At 35.2% G+C, this 24,626-nt stretch overlaps 1 protein-coding gene across 2 annotated transcripts in view; it reads right to left on the bottom strand.

The window, feature by feature from the left end:
• The window catches only part of CNTNAP2 (contactin associated protein 2), a 2,269,257-nt gene that overhangs the window by 1,339,551 nt on the left and 905,080 nt on the right, over positions 1-24,626 (bottom strand). For both annotated transcript variants that reach the window (XM_054495308.2, XM_063667934.1), the window contains one exon: positions 22,062-22,209. In XM_054495308.2, the coding sequence (XP_054351283.2) occupies positions 22,062-22,209 (148 nt within the window). The remainder of the gene's footprint in view (positions 1-22,061; positions 22,210-24,626) is intronic.

Raw genomic sequence — 24,626 nt, 5'->3', positions numbered from 1 at the left:
ATTCAGTATAATAACCAGTTTGTGTCTTTAAGAAATTGATAATGGACTTGAAGAGTATACTAAAAAAGCATAATTAATTCCTCATAAAATTTTAAGATACAAGGGAAACTGAACTTAAAAGTGACAGGATATAAGAGGAAAAGTTTATCCACACAACAGACATGTAGGTTCAAATCTGTGTCTGCCACTAACCAGCTAGTTGGCAACCAACAAACTACAGCCACTCCTAATGTTGTTTACCTGGTGTTTAAATATGAGAGTTGGAAAAGATCCTCTTAAATTGTACTTAAGAATTATACTGCCTCAATTTCTGAATAGTTAGTTAGAACAAATAGGCTCATATTTACATCAAAATTTCGTCTGTAGTCAACTTGATTTCATTCTTATCCAATATATTTCTTGACTTAGAATACAAAATAGCCTCTAGTGAAGATTCAAATGGTTGCCATTTGCTTAATAATTACTATGTGCAAGACATTTTCCTTAAACTTTTCAATTAATAATTAACAATATTAAATAACGGCTATTATCACATTCACCTTACATGTAGGAAACTGAGCTCCAAAAGGATCAATGACTTGCTTAAGGCTTCATAGCTAATAAGGGAAGAGCTGGAATTTGGACAAGACTTTATACTACAGTAGATTTCTTGTCCATTTGTGCGTTTAAAACAATCTCATCTAAACTATTTTCTATCAGAAGCAGAAATTAGAAGAAAAACATGTATAGAAGAGATTTATTTAATTTCAGAGGCATTTAAATACTCAGCATTTTATTTTCCATTTGGACAGGTTAAACACTTTCATCAGTTTATTTCATAAGGAATTTGAGCTCTTGAAACTGCAAAATTGATGTGGGCTTTAGTCTTAGTTCTAAAAATCTGTGTCTTTCTAGACTGAAATAAGGTCAGCCAAATGGGAAGATTTTAACATTTTTAGAAAATGGATTTGTTTTATATAGTTTTGTTGGAGATGGAGAGAATGATTTTCCATTCCCTACAGTAATTTCTTCTTTACTATTCTTTATTTAAGGACATATTGACATTGAATAAGTCCCCTCTGCTATTAATTGAATATTTTGTAACTACTTACAGAAAAATACACTATAAGAACCGTGGCTGGAGATGGGAAAGAAATGGGGGGAAAGAAAGGCGGTCTGTGTGCATTCAAGGTAATACAAACAACACTCACCTTTTGTGAAGAATGCTATGTGAGGCACAGGGAAAATGTCAAATCTCTACAGATGGTGTGATCAGTCAAAGAATTCTTCCACATTATTTAGCAGGTGAGATGCTACCCTTTCATCAAGTATCTCACAAGCCTCTTGTTATACAATGGAGAGGTTTTTATGGTAGGATATGCACTTAACAGCAATATACAGAGCATGTGCCTGTTACTTTTTTCCATTTCATAATGTGTGAAACAAATTTATGAACTATTTGTCATAAGAATTCTGATATATCCATTAAGTTGACATTGAAGTTTTAATAATCTTTTGTTAATGCTCACTCAATACACAATTTCTAAGAACTCTCCAAAATTTAAAATTAAAATGACATATTAAAGAGCATGCTAATGGTAAGTCAGCATTTTAATACTACTTTAACATGCCATTTCAAAAAGCTTATGAAGTGCTATACTTAAAAACCACTAGAGGACATTTGTTAAAGATTGAAAACAGTGCTATTAACTAACATATATTTTATATTGATTTCAATGAGTTGTCCCTATTTCTTTCCATCTCTCACTTCTCTGTCTTATCTCTCTCGAAAGCCGCTGTAATTCTTAGCCAACTTACATATCCTTACTCTCCTATAATGTCAAAATGATCATACAATTGTGAGAAATTGAAACTGTGACTAGATAAGAGTAATTCTCCCAAGGATTTTTATGACATAAGTGTGCTGAGTCTTCTTTGCAAATATACCTGTTTTTAAGTCATTTTGCTGGACTCTACATTAATTACTAGACATTTTTGCCTCTCATTCCTGTTTCTCCTATGAATTAATTTATTATTTAAAAATAGCTTAAGTGTAGACATCCTTTACTTTCTTGGGCCCAATATGCTCCTTCATAGTTCCACTGGGCATACAACAATTATTTTTATTTTCCAGAAAAAACTGAGATTGCTATTATCTCCTCCTCCCTTAAAAATGCATCTACAGGCCGGGCGCGGTGGCTCATGCTTGTAATCCCAGCACTTTGGGAGGCCGAGGCGGGTGGATCACGAGGTCAGGAGATCGAGACCACAGTGAAACCCCGTCTCTACTAAAAAATACAAAAAAATTAGCCGGGCTTGGTGGCGGGCGCCTGTAGTCCCAGCTACTCAGAGAGGCTGAGGCAGGAGAATGGCGTGAACCCGGGAGGCGGAGCTTGCAGTGAGCCGAGATCGCGCCACTGCACTCCAGCCTGGGTGACAGAGTGAGACTCCTTCTCAAAAAAAAAAAAAAAAAAAAATGCATCTATAAAACGTCCAAGTGTGGAAAGGAACCCAAGCGTGTCCCATACCTGTGGTTGTATAATTATCCTCTAGTGTAAATTGCTGAGCAATTGGCCATTTCTTACCAACAAAGTCATTTCATATATAGGATAGATAAAAGAGGGATTCATTCCTTCACAAATATTTTAAGAATATCTATTACATGTAAGGCAAAACGCTCACACTCAAAGTCCACCTATTGATGAATTCTAATAGAAATGAAAACATACATGTTACCTTAAATGTAATGTAGTGGAAGAGCATGGGGCTAAGCACTAAAACCAAATCCAATACAGTTCTGCTGCTAGTTCCTCGTGGGGAAGTCTCAGGCGGAGCCGTTTCCTCTTTGAGCGAGTTCTGTTCTTCATCTGCAAACTTAATAGTTGGACTAGAAAATACATGTGAAGCCAGCCACCTCTAAACATTTTCTGGCTCCATGACTCCAGTCTTCTCTTCTGCTTTCAAGTCAATCATTGCAGAGAGAAAATCTCTTTTCTGAGTATTATAAATTATATTTTGATTTGAAGGCAATTCCTTCTGGAAAATGCTTATTTCTCTGTGTGAGCATCAAGACCTCATTTTTGATGCTTAATTAATATTTAAGGCATGTTTTCTTGTGAGGTTAAGAACAGACGCTGGATAATAAAATTCATTTCACAGTCGAGAATATAGGAAGTAAACAAACAGTTACTACATGACTCTATGCACTACCAAAGGGAAGAACTAAGAACAACAGCAGCAATAATAATAATAATAATGGCTAATATGTATAAATCCCTACCTTAAGCCAGCCATGGTGCTAAGCACTTTGCATTTATTATCTAATTTAATCTTCATGAGAAATCTATGAAGTAAGCATTTTCATTCCTATTATGAGTGGCAAAAATGGGATTCGGAAAGCTTAAGCAATCATCTCAAATATACCCATTTAGTAGACGTGGCATTTATTTTGTCTTTAAACCCAAAAGGCCATCTCTTTTCATTATATCATATCATTTATAATAAAAGATAATGCTACACTTCATAATATGGTTACCACAAATAATCCCTGTGCATGCATATTCTGCTCTAAACTAAAAAGTGACATTGTGAATGACATTGTGAATAATTCTTTGAATTAATACAATTTTAAACATTCTATATATTTAAGCAGGGATAAATTGTGACATATAAATCACTGATATTACACTGCTTTTTTAATGTGATATTTAAAATATAGATTTTAGTTACTGTCTATGGTTTTAATTTTATATATATCATAAAGAACTGGGTTTTTTTTTTTTTTTTTTTTTTTTTTTTTTTTTTTGAGACAGAGTCTCGCTCTGTCGCCCAGGCTGGAGTGCAATGGCGCAATCTCGGCTCACTGCAAGCTCCGCCTCCCGGGTTCATGCCATTCTCCTGCCTCAGCCACCTGAGTAGCTGGGACTACAGGCACCCGCCACCGCGCCTGGCTAATTTTTTTGTATTTTTAGTGGAGATGGGGTTTCACCGTGTGAGCCAGGATGGTCTCGATCTCCTGACCTCTTGATCCGCCCACCTCCCAAAGTGCTGGGATTACAGGCGTGAGCCACCACGCCAGGCCAAAGAACTGTTTTTGAATTATGTTATTAGTATCTGAACACTAAATATACTAGTTTATTCAGCTAGTGTTTTTTTGTTTTGTTTTGTTTTGTTTTGTTTTCAAATAAAGTAATTGGTTGCTAGTTTGGGATAATTATTTATAGGTGGACCATCAACACATTCCCAATTGATTCGAGTTCCCAAGATTGCTGGGGAAGCAGCAGAGAATCGCTGAATCTTGGAGGAGGAAATACAAACAGGGGCCACTGTGAGTATCACAACTAGTCTCTGGGAACACATGAGTGTATACACACTTGCATCATTGTATGTACATACAAGTGTGTGCACACAATGACATGATAAGACCCTGAAATAAAATGAAACCAAGACTGACTTAGAGTAAGCCTTTTGAAAGAACAGGAAGATGAAAGCTTAAAATTAAAACTGATAAATAAAAGGATGAGAACTTTTATGTGCATCTGAATTTATACACTGAGATTCAAATCTTATACATATTTTAAAATGATATTTAAAGCAAATTGTATATGTTTTCTATTTTTCACAATTTTGGCTAATAATGTTTTTTTGATTTTATTTTACAATGGTAAAAACACATGAGATCTACTCTCTTAACAAATTTGTAAGTGTTCAATGCATTATTTCGGACTGTAAGTACAATGGTGTGTAGCACATTCCTAGAATTTATTCATCTTGCTCAACTTCATGCCCATTAATAGTAATTCTACATTTCCTCTTCCTCCCCAGCCCCTGGCACCCACCGCTCAACTCTTTGATTCTATCAATGTGACTATTTTAGATGCCTTATATAAGTTGAATCATACAGCATTTGTCTTTCAGTGATTATAGTAATATTTTAATATTAGTAATAAAGTTATTGAATAGTAATGCAGAAAAGCATAAAAAAGGTTATCCATAAAACTACATCTCAGAAATATGATTAGTATTTTGATGTAATTTTTGCGCATTTTTTTCTTTTTCTTTTTTTTTCTTTTTTTTTTTTTTTTTGACGGAGTCTGGCTCTGTCTCCCAGGCTGGAGTGCAGTGGCGCCATCTCAGCTCACTGCAAGCTCCGACTCCCGGGTTCACGCCATTCTCCTGCCTCAGCCTCCGGAGTAGCTGGGACTACAGGCACCCGCCACCACGCCCGGCTAATTTTTTTGTATTTTTTAGTAGAGACGGGGTTTCACCGTGTTAGCCACATGGTCTCTATCTCCTGACCTCCTGATCCGCCCGCCTCGGCCTCCCAAAGTGCTGAGATTACAGGCGTGAGCCACCGCGCCCGGCCCCAGATATTTTTTTTGTACTTTTAGTAGAGACAGGGTTTCATCGTGTTAGCCAGGATGGTCTCGATCTCCTGACCTTGTGCTCCACCAGTGTTTGCCTCCCAAAGTGTTGGGATTACAGGCGTGAGCCACCGTGCCCAGCCTGCACATTTTGAAATCAAACTACTAAGTGAAAGAGATATTGATCTGTATAAACGATTTTATATTCTGCTTTTCTTCACCTAATACATATTTTTGTTGCTGTTGCCATTAAAATTTTTAAAAGTAATTTGCAATGGCTGTTCAACACAGTTTATTCAACCACTTCCCTTTTTGTCATGAGTCTCAAATAACTACTCTTAGGAAAAATTGTACTATAGATGTACTGCATTCCCCTCAAGGACAGGGAAATTTTTCTTTTTAAATTGTTACTTTGGAACCTTTGAGAATAGGGGACTACTAAACAAGCAAATACATAATTGCTCTTATTTTTACACTTAGTGATTGAATGAATAAACAAAAAATTATTTTGTCCTTCATTTTCATATTGTTAAAATGAAGATAGTTCCTAATGAAGATAGTTGTAGCAGTATTGTGAGGTTTTAAATAAGGAACTTAGCACAATATCTGACATATAATCAATGATTAATACATTCTGGATACAAACTATAATTATAGTGGTAATGATAATAATTATTATTATAACCATTCTTTCTATGAATCTGTTATGCTCTGATTTTATGCTGTCTTTAAGAGGCAACATGCTTTGGTAGAAAGGCCAAAAATTAAAGTGACATTGCTTGTTATGAGAGTAAGTTAATTCACTTCTTCAACTTTGGTTTTCTCGTTTGCCAAATGGAGGTATAATTACCTGTGTTGCATCTTTGTTATAAGGACACAATATATATGAGCCAGACACCCTAAATAAATGCTACTTATTGCTCAGCTCCTAGCTCCAATATTTCCTACTAGGTATAGTTCTGATTCAAGCTAGTGAGAATTAATCTAACAAATGGTAGTGTAGTTAACCAAACCACCCACTATTTCCTCAATTAAAAAGCAAGCATGGGAATAGTACTATACTTAATTTTGTAAGGTGAACCCATTGTACAATTGGAAATAAGATCACAGTCAAGAGTAACTTTTTATTTGCAAAAAAAAAAAATCAGAATTCTCATATAACCCCCTCCCCAGTTTTGTGCTCAAGTCTCTTACTAAGTTACTGGATTATCTGTACCAGACTGAGGTTGCCTAGAGTTATCCAAATAGCTCTTTGAGGTGGTCAGTCCAATTTAAATGCAATAAAACATCCTCCAAACCAATTTAATGGCATCAACCACTAAAACAATTGTTTGAACTTTCAATAGAACATATTTTCACACTGTGTATTATACCCCTCTAGGCACAACTCCAAATAAGCATGATTAACACGACACAGTGACTTCATCCTCAAAATCGGAAGAGCATTCACATGTATCATTCAAATTCTTTTGACAACCCTATGAGGTAGGGAGGAATAGGGTGTGTGGCATTTTATGTGAATTGGAAAGGTCTGGTTGGATCTGCTGAGCACATCACCATGGAGTGGTATTGTGTGGTGTCACATGGTCAATGAAGGTGTTATTAAAAGTGGAAAAAAATGCACAATCAGGCCTGCATCATTTACTTCATTAGTAGGAAAAGAGCCCTTTGAGGGCCAGGAATGGTGGTTCACGCCTGTAATCCCAGCACTTTGGGAAGCCAAGGCAGGTGGATCACGAGGTCAGGAGTTCAAGACCAGCCTGTCCAACATGGTGAAACCCTGTCTCTACTAAAAATACAAAAATTAGCTGGGCATGGTGGCATACATCTGTAGTCCTAGCTACTTGGGAGGCTGAGGCAAGAGAATCGCTTGAACCTGGGAGGCAGAGGTTGCAGTGAGCCAAGATCACACCACTGCACTCCAGCCTGGATGACAGAACGAGACCCCAGCCTGGATGACAGATCTAGACTCCATCTCAAAACACGAAAACAAAAACAAAACAAACAAACAAAAAAGAGCCCTTTGAGGTGGAAGCTAAGAAGTGGGGCAAGGCTATTTTGTTGACTTGTTTGCTCTGTTTTAGAGAAAATCAGCCTTTATGCTATTTATGAAGGTTAATGTTTCTTAAATGTGAATAGAGTGTGTGAAAACAATATAAATTTGTATTCTGTTAGCAAAGTATATTCTATAATAGAATAGAATATACTGTAATATACTCTATAGAACATACTATATAATAGAATATTAGATAATACACTTTGCTAACAGACTACAAATTTATATTGTTTTGAATGTCTATTTTTTTAGCAAAAGTGAAATGCAAAGGAACAGCTATATAAATAATCCCCAGCCAAACTATGTGGCAGATCTAATCAATCTCTTGATCCCAAACTTAAATTCACAATAAGGAAAATGTCCAATTAACCAAAGGAGATTATAGATTCAAATTGATCCTGGTTGAAAAGATGATATACTTAATGGCAAAATAAAAAGTAATGCATAATTAATAAAAATAAAACCACTTAGATTGAAAATGTTTAGAAGTAATGTTGTGTAATTCTCCACAAATCACAGACAAAAGATATGAGAATTCAAGAGGTCATTTTCTTTTGCAATATTTATGCTAATAAGGTGACATAATAGTATTTTCATCTGCAGTACATATATAGGAGATCTATATGTGTAGGCATACTTTAACACCATAAATATTGTCCATATCAATATGAAGTCTATGGAAATCTCAGCATGCCGTACATGCTTTCTGCAAATAACAGACACTGCTATATAAATCAAATGAATGTTGAGTCAATTCTTACAATGTGTCAATTTTCCTTTCATAGTTCCTAGGAACATAATGAACTGATTTCTAGGTGACGCTTTAGCGCCATCTATACCAGCAGTTCTTACCCAGGGGCAGTTTTGCCCCTAGGAGGCTTTTGGGTTAATTTTGGTTGTCACAACTGAGGCAAATATGATGCACTCCTAGTATTTAATGGGTAGAAGCCAGGGATCAAAGGGACAGCCCTTTCCTCCAAAGCCGAGAATTATAGAGCCAGAAAGATCAACAGTGTCAAGGATGACAAATTTTAATCCCTACTGACAAAACTTTATCTTTACTGAAGTTGAAAATATAATTTGTTTTAAACATTTATGTATTCTTTTATTTTAGAAAGAAGATATAAGAAGAAGAAAAACTAGAAGAGTACAGACAAAGAGTGGCATAATTTAAAAAAAAAATAGAAGAAATGAAGTGATCTAGAGTCATTACGGAAGGTCAGGTGATGGATGAGGCAGGCTCTACTCTCAGGCTCAACTGACTATGGGCAAGTCCAGGCTGGGTCCACACTGTTGGTTGACAAAGGAGGAAACACATTGCATTCTCTTGTCGTTTCAAGACATCGACTTGAAATGATTTATTTTACAGCATGATCTTAAATAAATTTGTAGCATATTTTAACTTAGACACTGTTGAAAAGGATCATCTTGGCCTGGTGCAGTGGCTCACACCTGTAATCCCAACACTTTGGGACGCCAAGGTAGGATTGCTTAAGCCCAGGAGTCTAAAACCAACATGGGGAAAACAAACAAACAAACAAACCAAAAAAAAAAAAAACCCGTCTACAAAAATATAAGTAAAAAAAATTAGCTAGGGATGGTGGTGTGCACCTGTAGTCCCAGCTGCTTCAGAGGCTGGGGCAGGAGGATTGCTTAAGCCCAGAAGGTCGAGGCTACAGTGAGTCATGATCACACCACTGCACTGCAGTCTCGGTGACAGAGTGAGAATGTCTCCAAAACAAACAAACAAATGAACAAACAAACAAACAAAGCTCATCCAGAGATTGAAACCATTTGCCCCACTGTATTACTCAGATAGGCTTCTGGGACCCTCACTGGGTAGGTTTTGTTGCAAAAATCACTAACCTTGCTTTTGTTCGTTAACTTTAGCATTAGTAAGTATATGTTATTTTGTTTCAACAAAAAACACACCCACACCTGTAATAGATGGACACAACATGTTGAAATTTGGAGTAGAGATTAATGACCGAGGCTGTTAAACCATTCATGTTCAGAGTCCAAATCAAATCAAAGTGAGCTCAGTCCCTGTCCTTTGGAACACAGCAAAACCTTGTAAAAGGATTTGGGGGAAACAATTATATTTTCTATAGAAGTGCAATGCCATGGGAAAGAGGGTTTTTTTTTTCCCCTTAATAAAACATTTGCACTTCAAAGTTTAGGAAGCTACTTGTCCATTTTCTAGTTTATATTTATGATACACAAATATGGTCAACACAGCAAGTTTAAAAGAGCACATACAGCTAAATAGACATGATAAATGGTTGGTTAAGAAGGAAGAAATAATTTTTATAACAGGGAAGAAAAACAGGGAAGTTTTTGTTTTCTGTTCTGATAACAGGGAAGAAAAAATTTTATATGGGATTTTACATGTTGCTGATTTGGCTAAAGTTAGTAATTAATGCAATCTATATGGTGATATTAAAATCGGATTGTTAAAACAAATTTACACAAAGCAAACATCTTATGTAGAGCCGAAGATTATTAATAATTGTAGAAAATAAAACATTAAGAGCTTGTGGTATAAGGCCTAAAAGTAAGTCCCAGTTTATGTGTGCTTTGACATCTGGGAAAAGCCTGGAGGGTCTCCAATGGCCTCACTGCAAGCTCCCCTCCCAACTTTATTCCTGCAGATATGTCCTCCAATAAAAAGACGCTGCTTCTCTCGGGGATCAAGCATATTCCACTTCTCCTTGAGTATTGGGCTTCCTTTCCCTCCTACCCCACACCCACAGAATTATTCAAACAAGCCAATCACATCCTCCCATGGGAGCCAGGGGAAGACCACTCTCTTGATACTACAAATCCTGCCTCCCGAAGTGTCTGATTGCTCAGTCTGTTCCCAAGGACAACCCCCATGTCCCCTGCAAGACAGGAGATGTCTTTCTCTCAAAGGCTGTGTGGAAATATGACTAATAAACTGCTGTTGGTCTCAGTTGCTTTACGTCAGGTGTCAGGTGTTCGGTCATGCCCTTAACCCCAGGACAGGAATCCGCCCCCTTACCCATTGGATAAAGAGGAGTTAATTAAAACAGAGGGACAAGCAAAGCAAGGAGGGATTTGATACACACTGCATAGTTCCTCAGGCTTTTTCTTCTTGCATCAGACATGGGCTCTCTGGCCCAGAGTAATAGGGACAGTCTTTAATAAGCTATGCAGTTTATTGCCTCACACAGAAGCATTTCGGTTATGAAGCATCTCCATTTCATTCCTCCATAGTCATCTAGCTGATAAGTGATTTTCCATAGAGCCGTGATCATAAATCTAAAGTTGCTAAGTGTTTACCATAAGCAACCTAACACAGGGATATCTTGCTAAAAACATTCCATAAATAAGGACTTTTTTCCTAGTAAATATTATTATTTGGGGGTGCTTGAGGGCAGAGTATTCAGATGTTTACAAAATGATTGGTACGGGTTGAATGCTTTCTTTAATCCTTGAGATTATTCCCCCATTAATTGGTAATAAAAGAGAACAATGACAGTTTCTTTAACTCCTCCAGTCCAGCCAAACAAGCATGAAAGGTGAAAAACCTAATATGACAGTATTTTGAGCATGTGAGAAAAATATATATGCTTTATTTAGAAGCATAGAAAATATAAAAATCTCAATTTAAAAATCTAGATTACTTCTTTTCAAGTCTAACTATAAAAGATCTGATACATTGTGGAAATTATTGGATTAACTGAGCCAAAGTGATTATGCGTTCTCCATCTATTTAGTTAGCACTTTGTATCATTATATACAATTTATAATACATGTATAACTTGTAGCTATAAACATTTTGTGCCCTTAAAGCTCTCACCAAAAAAAAAAATAATAAAGCAGGGGTTCAAAAAAAAAAAAAAAAGATCTGATACTATTCTAATAGGAATAAGAATATTTAATCTCTGAAAATCACTGATTTCTAATTCAAGTAATTTTAATTGCTTGAAATTTTAAAAGTGTGCATACTAAATAATTATTTTATTATGTTGTTACTTTTAATTCATGAGGACAATTACTGCCATCTTAAATATTTGCTCTTCTCTCCCTAGCTAAGCTAATTTAAATAGGTGATAATGAAAACTAACAACACAAGAATAAAAGCTAATAAAAGAATCACTTATATATATTTGCAGTGTTTTAAATTTTATTGCTTTCCTCACATCAAACGGATTATAAGTGAAATGTTGATGGACTGTATAACTGTAATTTAGGCTTTAGTACTCTCTGCAATCATCTATCATAAATAAAAATTAACATATATATAAAAGGTAGTTAACGTACCTCAGGAGGTAAGATTACCTGAGAAAATACACTAACTGATATTGATAAACTTTCTGCACCAAAATGCAATTAAAGCTTGAGTTGTGTTTATTTGCAAGCTGTTCTCCAATGAGTACAGTATGAAGATTAGTCATTTAAATTTTTCTGCTGGACATGTGGAATGCACAGTACTACTGAGATATTTTTCTTACTGGATATCTCCTATATATTCTTACGGTGATAATTGATGGGCCAGAGCATTTCTATGGTCATCAGAGTTCACAGAATTATATTTTCTGTGGGCCATCACTAATATTATAAAAAGCCCTTATGGGTGAAGAAGAAACAAAGAAGAATGAACCAGAGGAGAGAGGCATTAAATGTCAGAGAGGAAGCTATGCTCTAGATTGTTATGCAGGATCTCTAGGTCTGCTATTAATTCGCTTATGCAAGTCACACAACTCTGTGGGTTTTGGTTTCCTCGTTAGTAAAATAGGGGATTGGGCTGGATGGTCTCTTGGAAACTTTTCAGCTTTGAAGTTCTTATAGAGTACACATATGGCTCCTCTTTGTAGTAATCAAAATATCTTATTTATAAACCACAGTGAAACATAGTTCTTTTTCATTACCTTATTCTTCTCTTTAACGAGGCACCAAAATGTGTGTATATATACTTTTGTTTTAATATGTTTACATTACTTGGGAAATTATTTTATGAAAAATTTTGGACTAATATGTATAATAAAAGTTAGACCCTCCCTTATTCTAGAAAGTATACTGTTATTCATATTTCAGAGTGACAGACATAGGTCTAATTGCATATTACTCTCTGCCAGAAATTTTAATTTGTTTTTAAATCGACACTCTTGATTTTATATGTCAGTTTAACTTTGCAAGTTCTTGAGAGTAAATTTAAATTTAGATTTTACAGTAATATGATGTGACTCCAACTCTGTATCAGTGACATATTAAATAGTTCTCCGAAATACAAGCTAGCTGCCAATTGTAACTGTCTTGTTCCTAAATATAAAGGTAGGCTCACCATGTTCTCTCACTGAACAAAGTCAATGGTAAGTTTCTTCCAAGTAAACAAATTACACTAGAAAAAACCCAATTAAATACTGATAGCTGTTTCCCCATAGAATAAAAAATTAGAACATATATTTCCATGCTTTAAATTTGTTCATTTCAAATGTCATCCTCAAATGGTAACCCAGGAATGAGATCCACTGAGTATCTGATCCACTAGCTATCTACCTTAGCCAACCCCTGCAAAAAAGGCTTATACCCAAATTACATGAAAGTATCTATTGTGTGAGCTTTCATCATTAGCCTTATCCCTACAATAATATTTATATGTACAGACTAAGAAGTCATTATCTCAAACTGACATTGAATGACAATCCACAGATGTCTATTACAAAGCACTGCAATTCTAGTTTGAAACCCAAACTATTCTTAAAAGCACTAAAGAATACTACATGTGCTCAAATCTAAGTTCCAGATCTCTTAATGGCAAGAACATTTCTGGTTACAACATACAATATTTTTTTAAATCTAATAACATGAAAACTTAGAAACATAGCATATCCCAAATATGTCATATAGTACACGACAATTTTAATTACCTCATTATCAGTTTATCTTGTATAACTTGGCAGTGATATCTATTAAATCTATTTTTATGTTAAGTTACTTTTATTTTCACATTACTCTGGATCTTGGGTGATTTTTTTTCCTCTGATAAGCAATCCATATACATAACCCATGAAGCAGCCTCAAAAAAGTATGATTTAAAATAATAACCAGAAATAATACAAGTTATACAAATATTTAAATTAGAAAAAAACACTGAGTTATTTGATGTATATAGCTCTGTTTGAACATCTATTATTATATTTAGTTTGGTAATTATTTCAATATTTTGTAGGCCCCTCAGAGCACTGTTCAATATGATACAGTAGAATCATACCCTGTTCCACCAATAAAAGAATCTATGCATCCTCAAATAGTAATCAGTTTTCACTGAGGGAATAAATTATGCCTGTATCATTTACATTTGATGTCAGTTCACTTCAGCAAACATTTATTGTATACAGAGAGCCTGCCATTTAAGGGGATGCCAATGATGAATAAGGTGACACTTGCTGTCTCCTCCTCCCAGTATCTTGCAGATGACTTTATATTGAATTATTTTGTTAAATATTCCATTGGAAATATTTATGTAATATAATGGTATATGATATCTGATAAATATTCATATGAAAATAAACACATGACTCACTGTGGAAATTCAGATGATTCTCATTAAATATTAAATATTGCATTTCAAATGAATCTTGAAAGATAAAAAAGATTGGTCAGGTAAAGGATGATGGAGAGGGTATTTTGGTTAGAGAAAGTATCTCGAATGAATGCATGTTAAACAAGCAGGTCACTCATGTATTAGGAAATGTAGCTTGTATTCATATTTGGAGCATAAAACACAATATGACAGGATTTAAGACTACAGAGGTAGTCAGTGGGTGGGGAGAAATTAAATTTCAAACAAACAGCTTGGACTTCATAGGCAATGTAGCATCATTAACGTGTAGTCAGCCCAGATGTAATATGGTCAGATTTACACTTAAGATTTAAAATTAGCAAAATGCTTTTAAAATAGTATAATTCAATGTTTTTATTCTTATTAATATTAATAAGATTAACAAATTTGTCACAAATATATTGAACCTCTAAGCAACATAATAATTTATATATTTATGTAGGTACACTGAAATGAGACTTATGTTGCTAACTAAAAACTCCAAATATGAAATAAATTATGTTCTTACCTCTGTGTCTCTTAGTCTTTGAAAATATTAGTTCTTGTCTTGAATGCTCGTTTACCCCTAATTTCTGCTGCTTCTTAGTGAAACCTTATTTCATCAGTCAACATAGGCGAGGCTTCCTTCTCTGTCATAGCATTTATCATAGAGTATTTAAACTATTAACTTATTCATTTATTCTGCCAAGAATTCATCTCCTTGAGGGCAGGGTTTATGCTTTAGGTTGTTTCTAAATGCCTGAATGCAATACATGTTAACTGAATAAATTGAAGAAATTATAAACACAAAATATAAGTATCTGGGATGCTTCTGTATGATACAAAATTAAATATCTAATTTAAGTAGGAGCACACAGGTTGACTCCCAGAACTGATTTTTTATTTTTTGCTCACTTAAACTGATGTAAACATAAATTCTTAATGATTTATATATATATATACACACATATATGTATATGTATATATAATATTGTGTTGAATAGTGTTTCCAAAAGTCCACGTCCACTCAAAACCTCAAAGCGTGGCCTTATTTCAAAAGTGGGTCTTTGTGGATATAACTTGTTAAGATAAGGTCATCCCGGTTTAGGGTAGATCCTAATTCCAATAACCGATGTCCTTAGAAGAAGACTATGTGAAGACACAGAGACACAGACCAAAGCGAAGAAGTTCATGTGAACGTGAACCCAAAGGAGAGATTGAAATGAGGCAGCAATGAGCCAAAGAACACCAAGGACTTCTGGCCACCACCAGGAGATGGGCGAGGGACATGGAACTGTTTCTGTCTCCAAGCTTCCAGAAGGAACTACCCTTGCTAACACCTTGACTTCGGACTGTGCCCTCTAGAACCATGATAGAATACCTTTCCATCGTCTTAAACTTCGTCTTAAGATTGCAGAACTATTTCACAGAGACCCCGGGAAACTAACACATCTGTACATGGCAGCATCTCTTGCCTGGGCAGCATGAGAATGAGGGGAGTTAGTGTGTGACCCTAGAAGAGGGTATTCTCACTAGAGATGCAGATGTGCCATCAACACAGCATGAAAAGGACCAAACACTGTCTGTTATTTATTTGTATTTAACTTCTCCTGATACGTTCTCTTTTTTTCTCAGGCAGCAACACAATTTTCCATCATGATTTGCATTGAGTGACATACAGGTTTTATTATTTATTCATCCAAATTAAAAGCCTATATAAAAATTACTTTCAATGTGTGTACCTTGGTTTCCCAAGGTGCCATCCTTACTTTTAAGAGGACTCTGGCTAAAAGCTAATTAAGTATTTGCCATCAAAAACGCTCAGTACTTTAATCAATGCACTGTGTTTGGCTTTTTACAATGAATGTTTGAGTAATGCAGCCATAAATGATTTTTTGAAATTATTAATCTGAGACCTCTTCCTTTTGCTTTATGAAGTCCCACTGGTATCGTGTAAGAAGATTAGTGTCTGTGCTGTGGGAGAAAGCTCACTGAATCAAAAGGCATGGGACATATTGCTAAGTTTTAAAAATAACTGCATGCACTTGTTTCAACTAAACTTGAGGGAAAACCAAACGTAGAGGAAGCAGAATGATTTCAAATGAGTTTAGATTTATTGAAATTGGAATTCATATTATATTCAAGACAAGTCAGGAAGTAGGAACAATAGAAGCCCTAAAGGCTTCAAAGCAGTGGCCTGGAACGAAATTCTCCACCTGGAATAGAGTCAGCGTCTTATTTCAACCTTGAGAAGTACCTCATTTCTCAGATGACAAAGTGATCATGGAGGAACTGCACAGAGGAAAGATGACAAACACAAGGGGAGTTACATCAGACACACAGTCAAACAGAAACAGTGCTCACATTATGATTTCTCTCTCTCTAGTTTTCTGGCAAACTTCGTAGTGAAAGAAGCCCCATTCCCTCTCTTGCAGGTTTAAGATAGATCCCAGGAACACCCTCTCAGGAGTTTCCAGACAGATTAGAGAATTCATCTCTCTTTCACAGGCAGGATCAAAACTATGTTTCTCCTTGCTGAAACCCTAGAGTACACAGCACTGCTATTCTCTAGGAAGCCAAAATGGGGGGCTGTGTCTAATCTACATTTCCCCACCCAAAGTTATATGATTCCTTTTCTCATTGAAAAATCCAAAGAAAGCTCTTGAGACAACACAGTTCACTAAGCTCAAGAACACAGAGTATCATCTTCTAAGGACTCATTCTAGTTTGAATTCTAGTATAGAAAATTTACATCGAAGTAACTTTTGGAAAGTGTTTCGTAACAAATATGTTTAACATATATATTAAAATATAAACATGTACATTTTTCTTGGAAAAGAGATAAGCAATTTTCATTCTTCAAAAATAATAAATGAAAAACAGTCTTATCTGGACATTTGGTGTATGCTGTGGTATGAATGCATCCTTCAAAGTTCATGTTTTGGAAACTTAATCCCCAATGCAACAGTGTTGAGATGTGGGACTTTTAAGACATGAGTAGGTCACGAGGGCTCTGTTTCCTGTTATGAGATGATGCAAAAAGAAGGCCCTCGCCAGATGCAGGTCCCTTGACCTTGAGCTCCCCGGCCTCCAGAACGGTAAAAAATATACCTGTGTTCTTTCTAGATTACCCAGTCTCAGATATTCTGTTATAGTAACACAAAACAGACTAAGACTGTGTAGTTAGTAAGATGGCTGGTGATTACACTATTGACAGTAAAGACAGTTTTCAGGATGATTAAATTTTTGTTTTCCAAACTAAGAAAAAACAATAGAGACTGACACTTAAAACGTAACTTTAATAGGTCCTTTATGTTATAAAAAGACAAGAAAAAAAATAGAAGATGTTTTTGTTCCTCTAAGCTGCACTGTCTAATATGGTAGCCAGTAGTCACATTATTTAAATTTGAATTCAAATGAATTAAAAATTAAATTAAATTAAAAATTTGGTTCCACAGTTGTCTTAGCTACATTTCACATGCTAGTAGCCACATATGTTTAGTGGCTAGAGCATGTTGACAATATCTACATCTTTGTAGAAAGTTCTATCAGAGAACATTGCTCAGGCCAATTTTTGTCTTTTCTTTTCTAAAATATATTGACTCTTGTATTAGTTTCATGTTGTTGCTATAACAGATTATTCCAAACTTAGTGGCTTAAAATAACAGAAATTTGTTCTTTCACAACTTCGGAGGTCAGAAGTTCCAAAGCAGTGTCACTGAGTGAAATCAATGTGTTGGCAAGATCACATTCCCTCCAGAGAAAAATCTGTCTCTTTCTTTTCCTGCTCCTGGTAGCTGTTAGCATTCCTTGGCTTATCGCCATATCACTCCAGCCTCTGGTTCCAAGGTGTTCACGTTCTCTCCTTCTTTCCCATCTGTGAAATCTCTCCCTGCCTACCTTTTACAGTGACACATGTGATTGCACTTAGGGCCCACCTGGCTAATGTAAAATTGTCTCTCCCCAGGAGAATGGCGTGAACCCAGGAGGTGGAGCTTGCAGTGAGCTGAGATGACGCCACTGCACTCCAGCCTGAGCAACAAAGCGAGAGTCCGTCTCAAAAAAAAAAAAAAAAAAAAAAAAGTGCCTCTCCGTATCATGATTGTTAATTGCCTCTCCCTGTCATGATTGTTAACTTAGTCACATCTGCAAATACTTATATGCTTACAACTTCTAAAGGCTTTATGTTATGAGAGGACATTACCCAATCTACTACATCCAACTGAAATGCTACTTTTTAAATTTTCTGTTGCTAAGTTACTTACTCCACTGGCATCTATTGATATAAATGTTAATACAGTTTCCCAAAGCTATATGATTTTCCCCCAAAGGGACTTACACAGTAGAAAAGTCTGGCTTCCTGATTTGCTTCAGTTATTTTTCCTTCTTGTCTTGTAATTGTCAAAGGCCAGGCTTGATGGAAAAGCCCATGACAGCACAAACTCACAACTTTATAAATCTACTTGTAACAATTATAGAACGTGTGGTCACAGTTTAAGTCTACACCTGTGGACTCTTAAGTAACCTCATTGACAATGTTTGCTTTAAAATTATTATTGTTAAAAAAAGTCACCTCAAAAATAAATACATGTCTAGCAATTATAATGAGAATGAAGAAGAGTTGCCTGCAAAAACTACTTAAAACAATCAAACAGATGATTGATATATAGATGATAGATATATAAATAGATAAATGGGAATCCATAGAAATATGAGCAAGATTCTTGAACACTTAAAAAAAATTATACATATGACCAATAAGCATAACTTCTTTCAAAAATCAGAAACAAGCCTAAGCGAGCGGATCAGGAGGTCAGGAGATCAAGACCATCCTGGCTAATACAGTGAAACCTGGTCTCTAGAAAAAATACAAATAAAAAAAAAAAATTAGCCGGGCGTGGTGGTGGGCGCCTGTAGTCCCAGCTACTCGGGAGACTGAGGCAGGAGAATGGCGTGAACCTGGGAGGCGGAGCTTGCAGTGAGCCAAGATCACACCACTGCACTCCAGCCTGGGTGACAAAGCAAGACTCCGTCTCAAAAAAAAAAAAAAAAAAAGAAACATAACTAAAATGAGATATGACAAACACTCACCAGAACGGCTAAACTTTTTTTTTTTTTGGGGGGGGGAGGACGGAGTCTGGCTCTGTCTCCCAGGCTGGAGTGCAGTGGCGCAATCTTGGCTCACTGCAAGCTCTGACCCCCGGGTTCACGCCATTCTCCTGCTTCAGCCTCCCGAGTAGCTGCGACTACAGGCGCCCGCCACCACGCCCGGCTAATTTTATTTTGTATTTTTAGTAGAGACGGGGTTTCACCGTGTTATCCAGGATGGTCTCGATCTCCTGACCTCATGATTCGCCCTCCTCGGCCTCCCAAAGTGCTGGGATTACAGGCGTGAGCCACCGCGCCTGGCCTAAACTTTTAAACAATACTAAACATCTTAATTTGTAAGCATCAGGAACTCTAGTTAATTGCATTGGAGACTTTAAATTGATATAACCAAATTAGAAAAATTTATGTTGTTATTGGCCAAAGGTGAACACACATATATGCTAGTTTGTTATTACCCCCCCAGGTCTATACCCATCGGAAACATTTTTAGTAATTCTATATAAATAGCCAACATCTAGAAACAACTCAAACATTCGTCAGCATGAAATAAACAAATGATTGTAGAATATTCACAAGATAGAATAATGCTGAGGAAAAGAAACTAGTATCTCTAATATCAGCACGAATAATTCTCAGAAATATGATTTTTAACTAAAGAAGTCAAGTGTAAAAAAATGCATCTTTTATGACTCCATCTGTGTGAAATTTTTTTGAAAAACAAGAACTAATCTATGGTGATACAAATCAGGTGAATTTTTACGTTTAAGGAGTTGCAGTAACTGGGAGAAGGCCTGCTCAGTGGTTGCGGGATGTTGACATGATGTTTTGATTAAACTGTGGATGGTCAGGTAGGTGCTTATTTTGCTGGGATTAAAAACAGAACGGTGATAGTGAGCTTTGGCACTGTACCAGACTACCTGGTTTCCCTTTCAGACTTATCACTCAGGCTATGTGCTTTTGGGTAAATTTTAACTTTCACTGTTTTTATTATGATTAACTCTATTAAATTATTTGTCCCATTTCGTCTCTCAAAGACCATGTCTTTCTCATCCACTGTGGTAATGCTACCATTTAATATATTCATCACGCATGAAAAGTGCTCATTAAATAATTGCTAATAAAATAAGTTGCACATACACATAGTCTCCATGAATGATTTTATATATATATACATGTATATGTGTGTGTGTATATACGTGTGTGTGTATATATATGTGTGTGTGTGTCTGTATTTATTTACTAAAAGCTAAACATGGTTCTTAGCAAAATGTGTGATGGTCACAAAAATATCACATTTTCTTCTGGCCTTCCCATCATGATGCTATGCTGAGAGCAAGACTATGTGTGAACATGACACTCTGTTCGTGAATGTCCAGAACACATAGGGCCAAGGATTCTAATTTATGTTAGACCTCTTTTTGGGCCTTTCCAGAAATGCTAAATTTTCCTTTGAAAGAGCTACATTCTCCCGAAGAGCTAAATATTTTGTCTCTCTACTAATTTTATCTGCTACAATAAAATGGTAACCAAATAAACATTTTTTGAGAATTTTTAAATGACCTGCATGACTCCTTTATTGTAGTTTGCACATAACACTATTGCCTATGAATTAATAAGACCGTATTCGGGCACTATTATAGCTAATATTTTGACCAATTTCTGTTACTAAATGTATACAGAAGTGAAAGCTTCATATATTCTTTTATATAAAATACTAAGTGTCTAGGGCGTTTTAGAAAGCTTGTCCAACGGGGGCATTTGAAATTTTCTGCTTAGTGTGAACTCATTTTTGTGGGTTTATAGGAATGAGTAGGAAAGGGGCTAATAAGAGACTTTTTGCAAAACATAGAGAAACCAACTCCCCTCCTTGCTCATACCCAGCATCTTTGTTCCCCCAGGGAATTGTAACAGCAGGAAGAAAAATTTCCAGGAATGAGGAAAGTATATTTTACTAGGGAATTCATATTTTGAAGCCAATGTTTGCAAATCACGTGTTCGTAGATTAAATTTACACTATCTAGCAGTCTCATAAAGAAACAACAACCACAACTGGAGATAATCTTGAAAGCAGTTCTGTGTTGGTATTGCCTGCACAGAAGCAAATAAGCAAAGATCTAGCCTCTCAAGAAGAATTCACCATCAACCTTGGCCCAAACAAATTTCCACTGATAAAATTTTAAAGATATCGAGGTCACAGTAAAGAATATGGATAAGCATAAGGATAAGGATAAAAAGGACAGACAGGCAAACAGGATAAGAAGAAAAAGAGAGAGGAAGAGGAGTAGGAGAAAACAAGTACCATTTGCAAAAATTAGCAGAAACAATAGACAGAAGAATTATAATCCCCCAAATTCGTATGTTGGAATCCTTAGATATATGCATAATGTATTTAAGAAATAACAAGAGAGATTTAAAATATATTTAAGGGAAAATAACCTCTTTAGATGACCAAATCGATTTGAAAAAATAAATTAAATTTGGTAGAGAAAGCGTCATTGACTTTAAAACCCAGTGATTGGCTTTAGTATAAGAAGAGGCATAACTGAAGAGAGATACTTAGTGAACTGGAAGGAAGTTCTTCGAAATGTTTTCAAAACCCATCATAAAGACCCAAATACATAGATAACAATATAGGTTTCCCCTTTTTAAATATTTCATAAGACAAGGCAATTTTATTAATAAGCTTTATTATTTAGTCTATTGAACAAAAAAAAACTTTCCAAATCTTCAACCTGAAGAATAATTAAGATACAGTGACATGTCTGTTAGTCTCTGTATGTGTTTATAATATACATTTATAACATGCAAATAGAGAAACAACCTTTTATTTTATATATATATATCTATGCATAGATACATATATATGTAAATGAGAAGGTAGTTTATTGTCAGAGAAAGCAAGTAATGTTAAATAATTTAAAATAAAACAGCTTACTATTTAAATAAAGATAAAACCTGCCACAAATTTAAACAATATGATACTCACAGTAAGAACAGCCATAAACTTCAATTCTGAGTCCAATGCGCCCTTCTCCATTCCAATCCAGAGGCACTACGCGCACATAGCGGGCGATAACCGGATGCTGTAATTCGTGCCGGACCACACCATCAGAGTTGATGTTTCCAGGAAACGCCTGGAAAAGGAAATGGTATTTTAAAAATTGGGTAAAATACTTTAGAAACAATCATGTTCTCCATCTGCTAGAATAAACACAAATCTCATCCAATGGTAGGGCTTGCGATTTCTTACACCGTAAATAATTTGAAGAAAGCTACTTCCTTACTTTTAATGTGAAAATAAGTCCAGTTTTAAATGGAAAACAGGTCAGATTTTCTATGGGTCCTTTCATCCGTGTAAATATATGTTAAAAGAATGAAAGACTAAATGGCATGCACTGTTGTGTTCCATACACATTTAAATGAGTTCTAATATTTTGCATTTAATTTATACAATAAATAATTTTTATAGCATCTAACCATACGTCTTGCTTTCTAAGATTCTCCTCCACATTTTCTCCCATAAAACCATTAGAAAGTTAAAGGTAACATTTCAACGTTAGTGAGAGAAGAAGAACAATTGAACACGTTGTAAAGAGGTCAGGGTTTTCTACCTTTGATTGGAGTAGACACATTTAGAGAATTTGTTCAATGGATCAGAAACATGTTAATTCAGTTTTTCTCATTATAGAAGATTCTGTCAAAAGAATAATTATCCATGAATTTTTATCTGATACTGAAATCAGATAAAATCACATCGTCTTTTTATTTTTTTTTTAATTTTTTATTTTTTCCTCTCAGCGGAGAACAAATGGATTTTTTGGGAGGCATACAGAACAATCATTCAACAAGGATTTACAAACTATCTATTTCATAAGTTAGAGCAAGATAATATGGGATATTCAAGGACGTGTGAAACCATAGACACAACTCTCAAAAAATTACCATCTAATGAAAAAGAAAATGTCAGTATAAAGTTATAATTCAAGGAAGATTTAAAGAAAGAAACTATTATATTTTAGAGGATATAATTCAAATAAATGAAAGCTTGTGCTATTTTAAACATGAGCAGTTTCAGCTTCATATATGCATTCTAAATGTCCCTATAATAGATAAGTTGAGGCTTTCTCATTAGCTTTTAGAAGACATTCTCTTTTAGATTTACTTAAATTATCTTAAAATCATACAAATATGCATTCTAAATGTCCCTATAATAGATAACTTGAGGTTTTATCCTTATCTTTTAGAAGATATTATCTTTTAGATTTAAATTATCTTAAAATCATACAAATAGAAATTTGAAAAATTATTTTTTAAATCATGAAAAGATGCAACACAGGCATTCATTATATTACATTGTTAGTATGTTGTCTTCTTTGCCTAAGGACTGAATTTGCTTCTACCTAAAACCAGGAGTTTTGTCTTTTAAAAAAATTATCTTTAATAATGATGTTTTAAAGTTAGACTACCAATATAAAGTAAAGAGCGAGAGATGTTTTAATTAAAAAAAAAAAATACAGAGTAGCTTCGGAATTGAAAGCACTGGCTTAAGTTCATCCAAGCATCACAAATGCAAGTTTGTAGCAGATCTGTTATCCAGCCCGCATTCCCCGGTCAAATTCCTGCGCTCCGAAATACAAAATGTGTAATGTAAGGCCTAGTAATTATGAGAAGTATACTGAAAGATTTCCTCCGCATTTAAACAATTTTATATAACCTTTACATGGTACCAGCAATCCACATAATGGATAATATTTAGTCGATAACATGGACAATTACATGTTTTAAAAACTGGGATGTTCTGTGGTGACGATTCCTGCTGTGCTCTTCTTGGTTTTCTCAAATGAGCTGCATACTACCACTGCCTTTTAAAAATAGCCATACCCTTCTGTAATCCATAAAACAAAACTATTTGAGCAGTAGGTCTTGAATTTTAACACTTAATAGAGCATCCTCATTGCATCTTGCTGACACAATTTCATCAGAAAAAAACATTTCTAAAAAGACCTTTTCTTTGTAGGTACTTTTCTAGCCAGCTGTTAGTTTTACAAAGAATTCAAAAATCTAACCAAGTATTCCATTAAACCATGGCTGTATTTTAAGATCTCTATTGGGTTCTCTGACTTCAAATGCAAGAACAATTAGAATCCTTGACCAAAATCACTTGAATTAAATCTACAATTGGATATAGGTTAATCCAAAATTTATGATCTTAAGTAATACTCAACAAAAGCCACCAAACAATTTTAACTTGAAAATTAACTATATGCTTAGCATGTTGCTAGGTTTTATATCAATATTTAGAAAAACAACAAAAAAACTCTCCTGAAACACTGTCTCTAAGACATTTGCAATCTTATGAGGCCTAAAATAAAATCTGAAAAGATACTGTGAAAGGCAGCATTAAAAGGAACTATGGAAGTGCATTATATAAGTAGTAATTTTACCTATATTTGGAGTTCCCTGAAGGCTATGTAATCAGGAAAATTCTACAGAGTTAGATCTCAGCTGCATAGAAGGACAGAGTGGTGTTTGAAAGACAAGAGAGAAAGGG

The sequence above is a fragment of the Pongo pygmaeus genome, chromosome 6 (genome assembly GCF_028885625.2).
Source record: "Pongo pygmaeus isolate AG05252 chromosome 6, NHGRI_mPonPyg2-v2.0_pri, whole genome shotgun sequence".
NCBI classification, from domain to species: Eukaryota; Metazoa; Chordata; class Mammalia; order Primates; family Hominidae; genus Pongo; species Pongo pygmaeus.
Note: the sequence above shows the minus strand (reverse complement) of the source record. Positions and strands in the feature narration are given on the sequence as shown.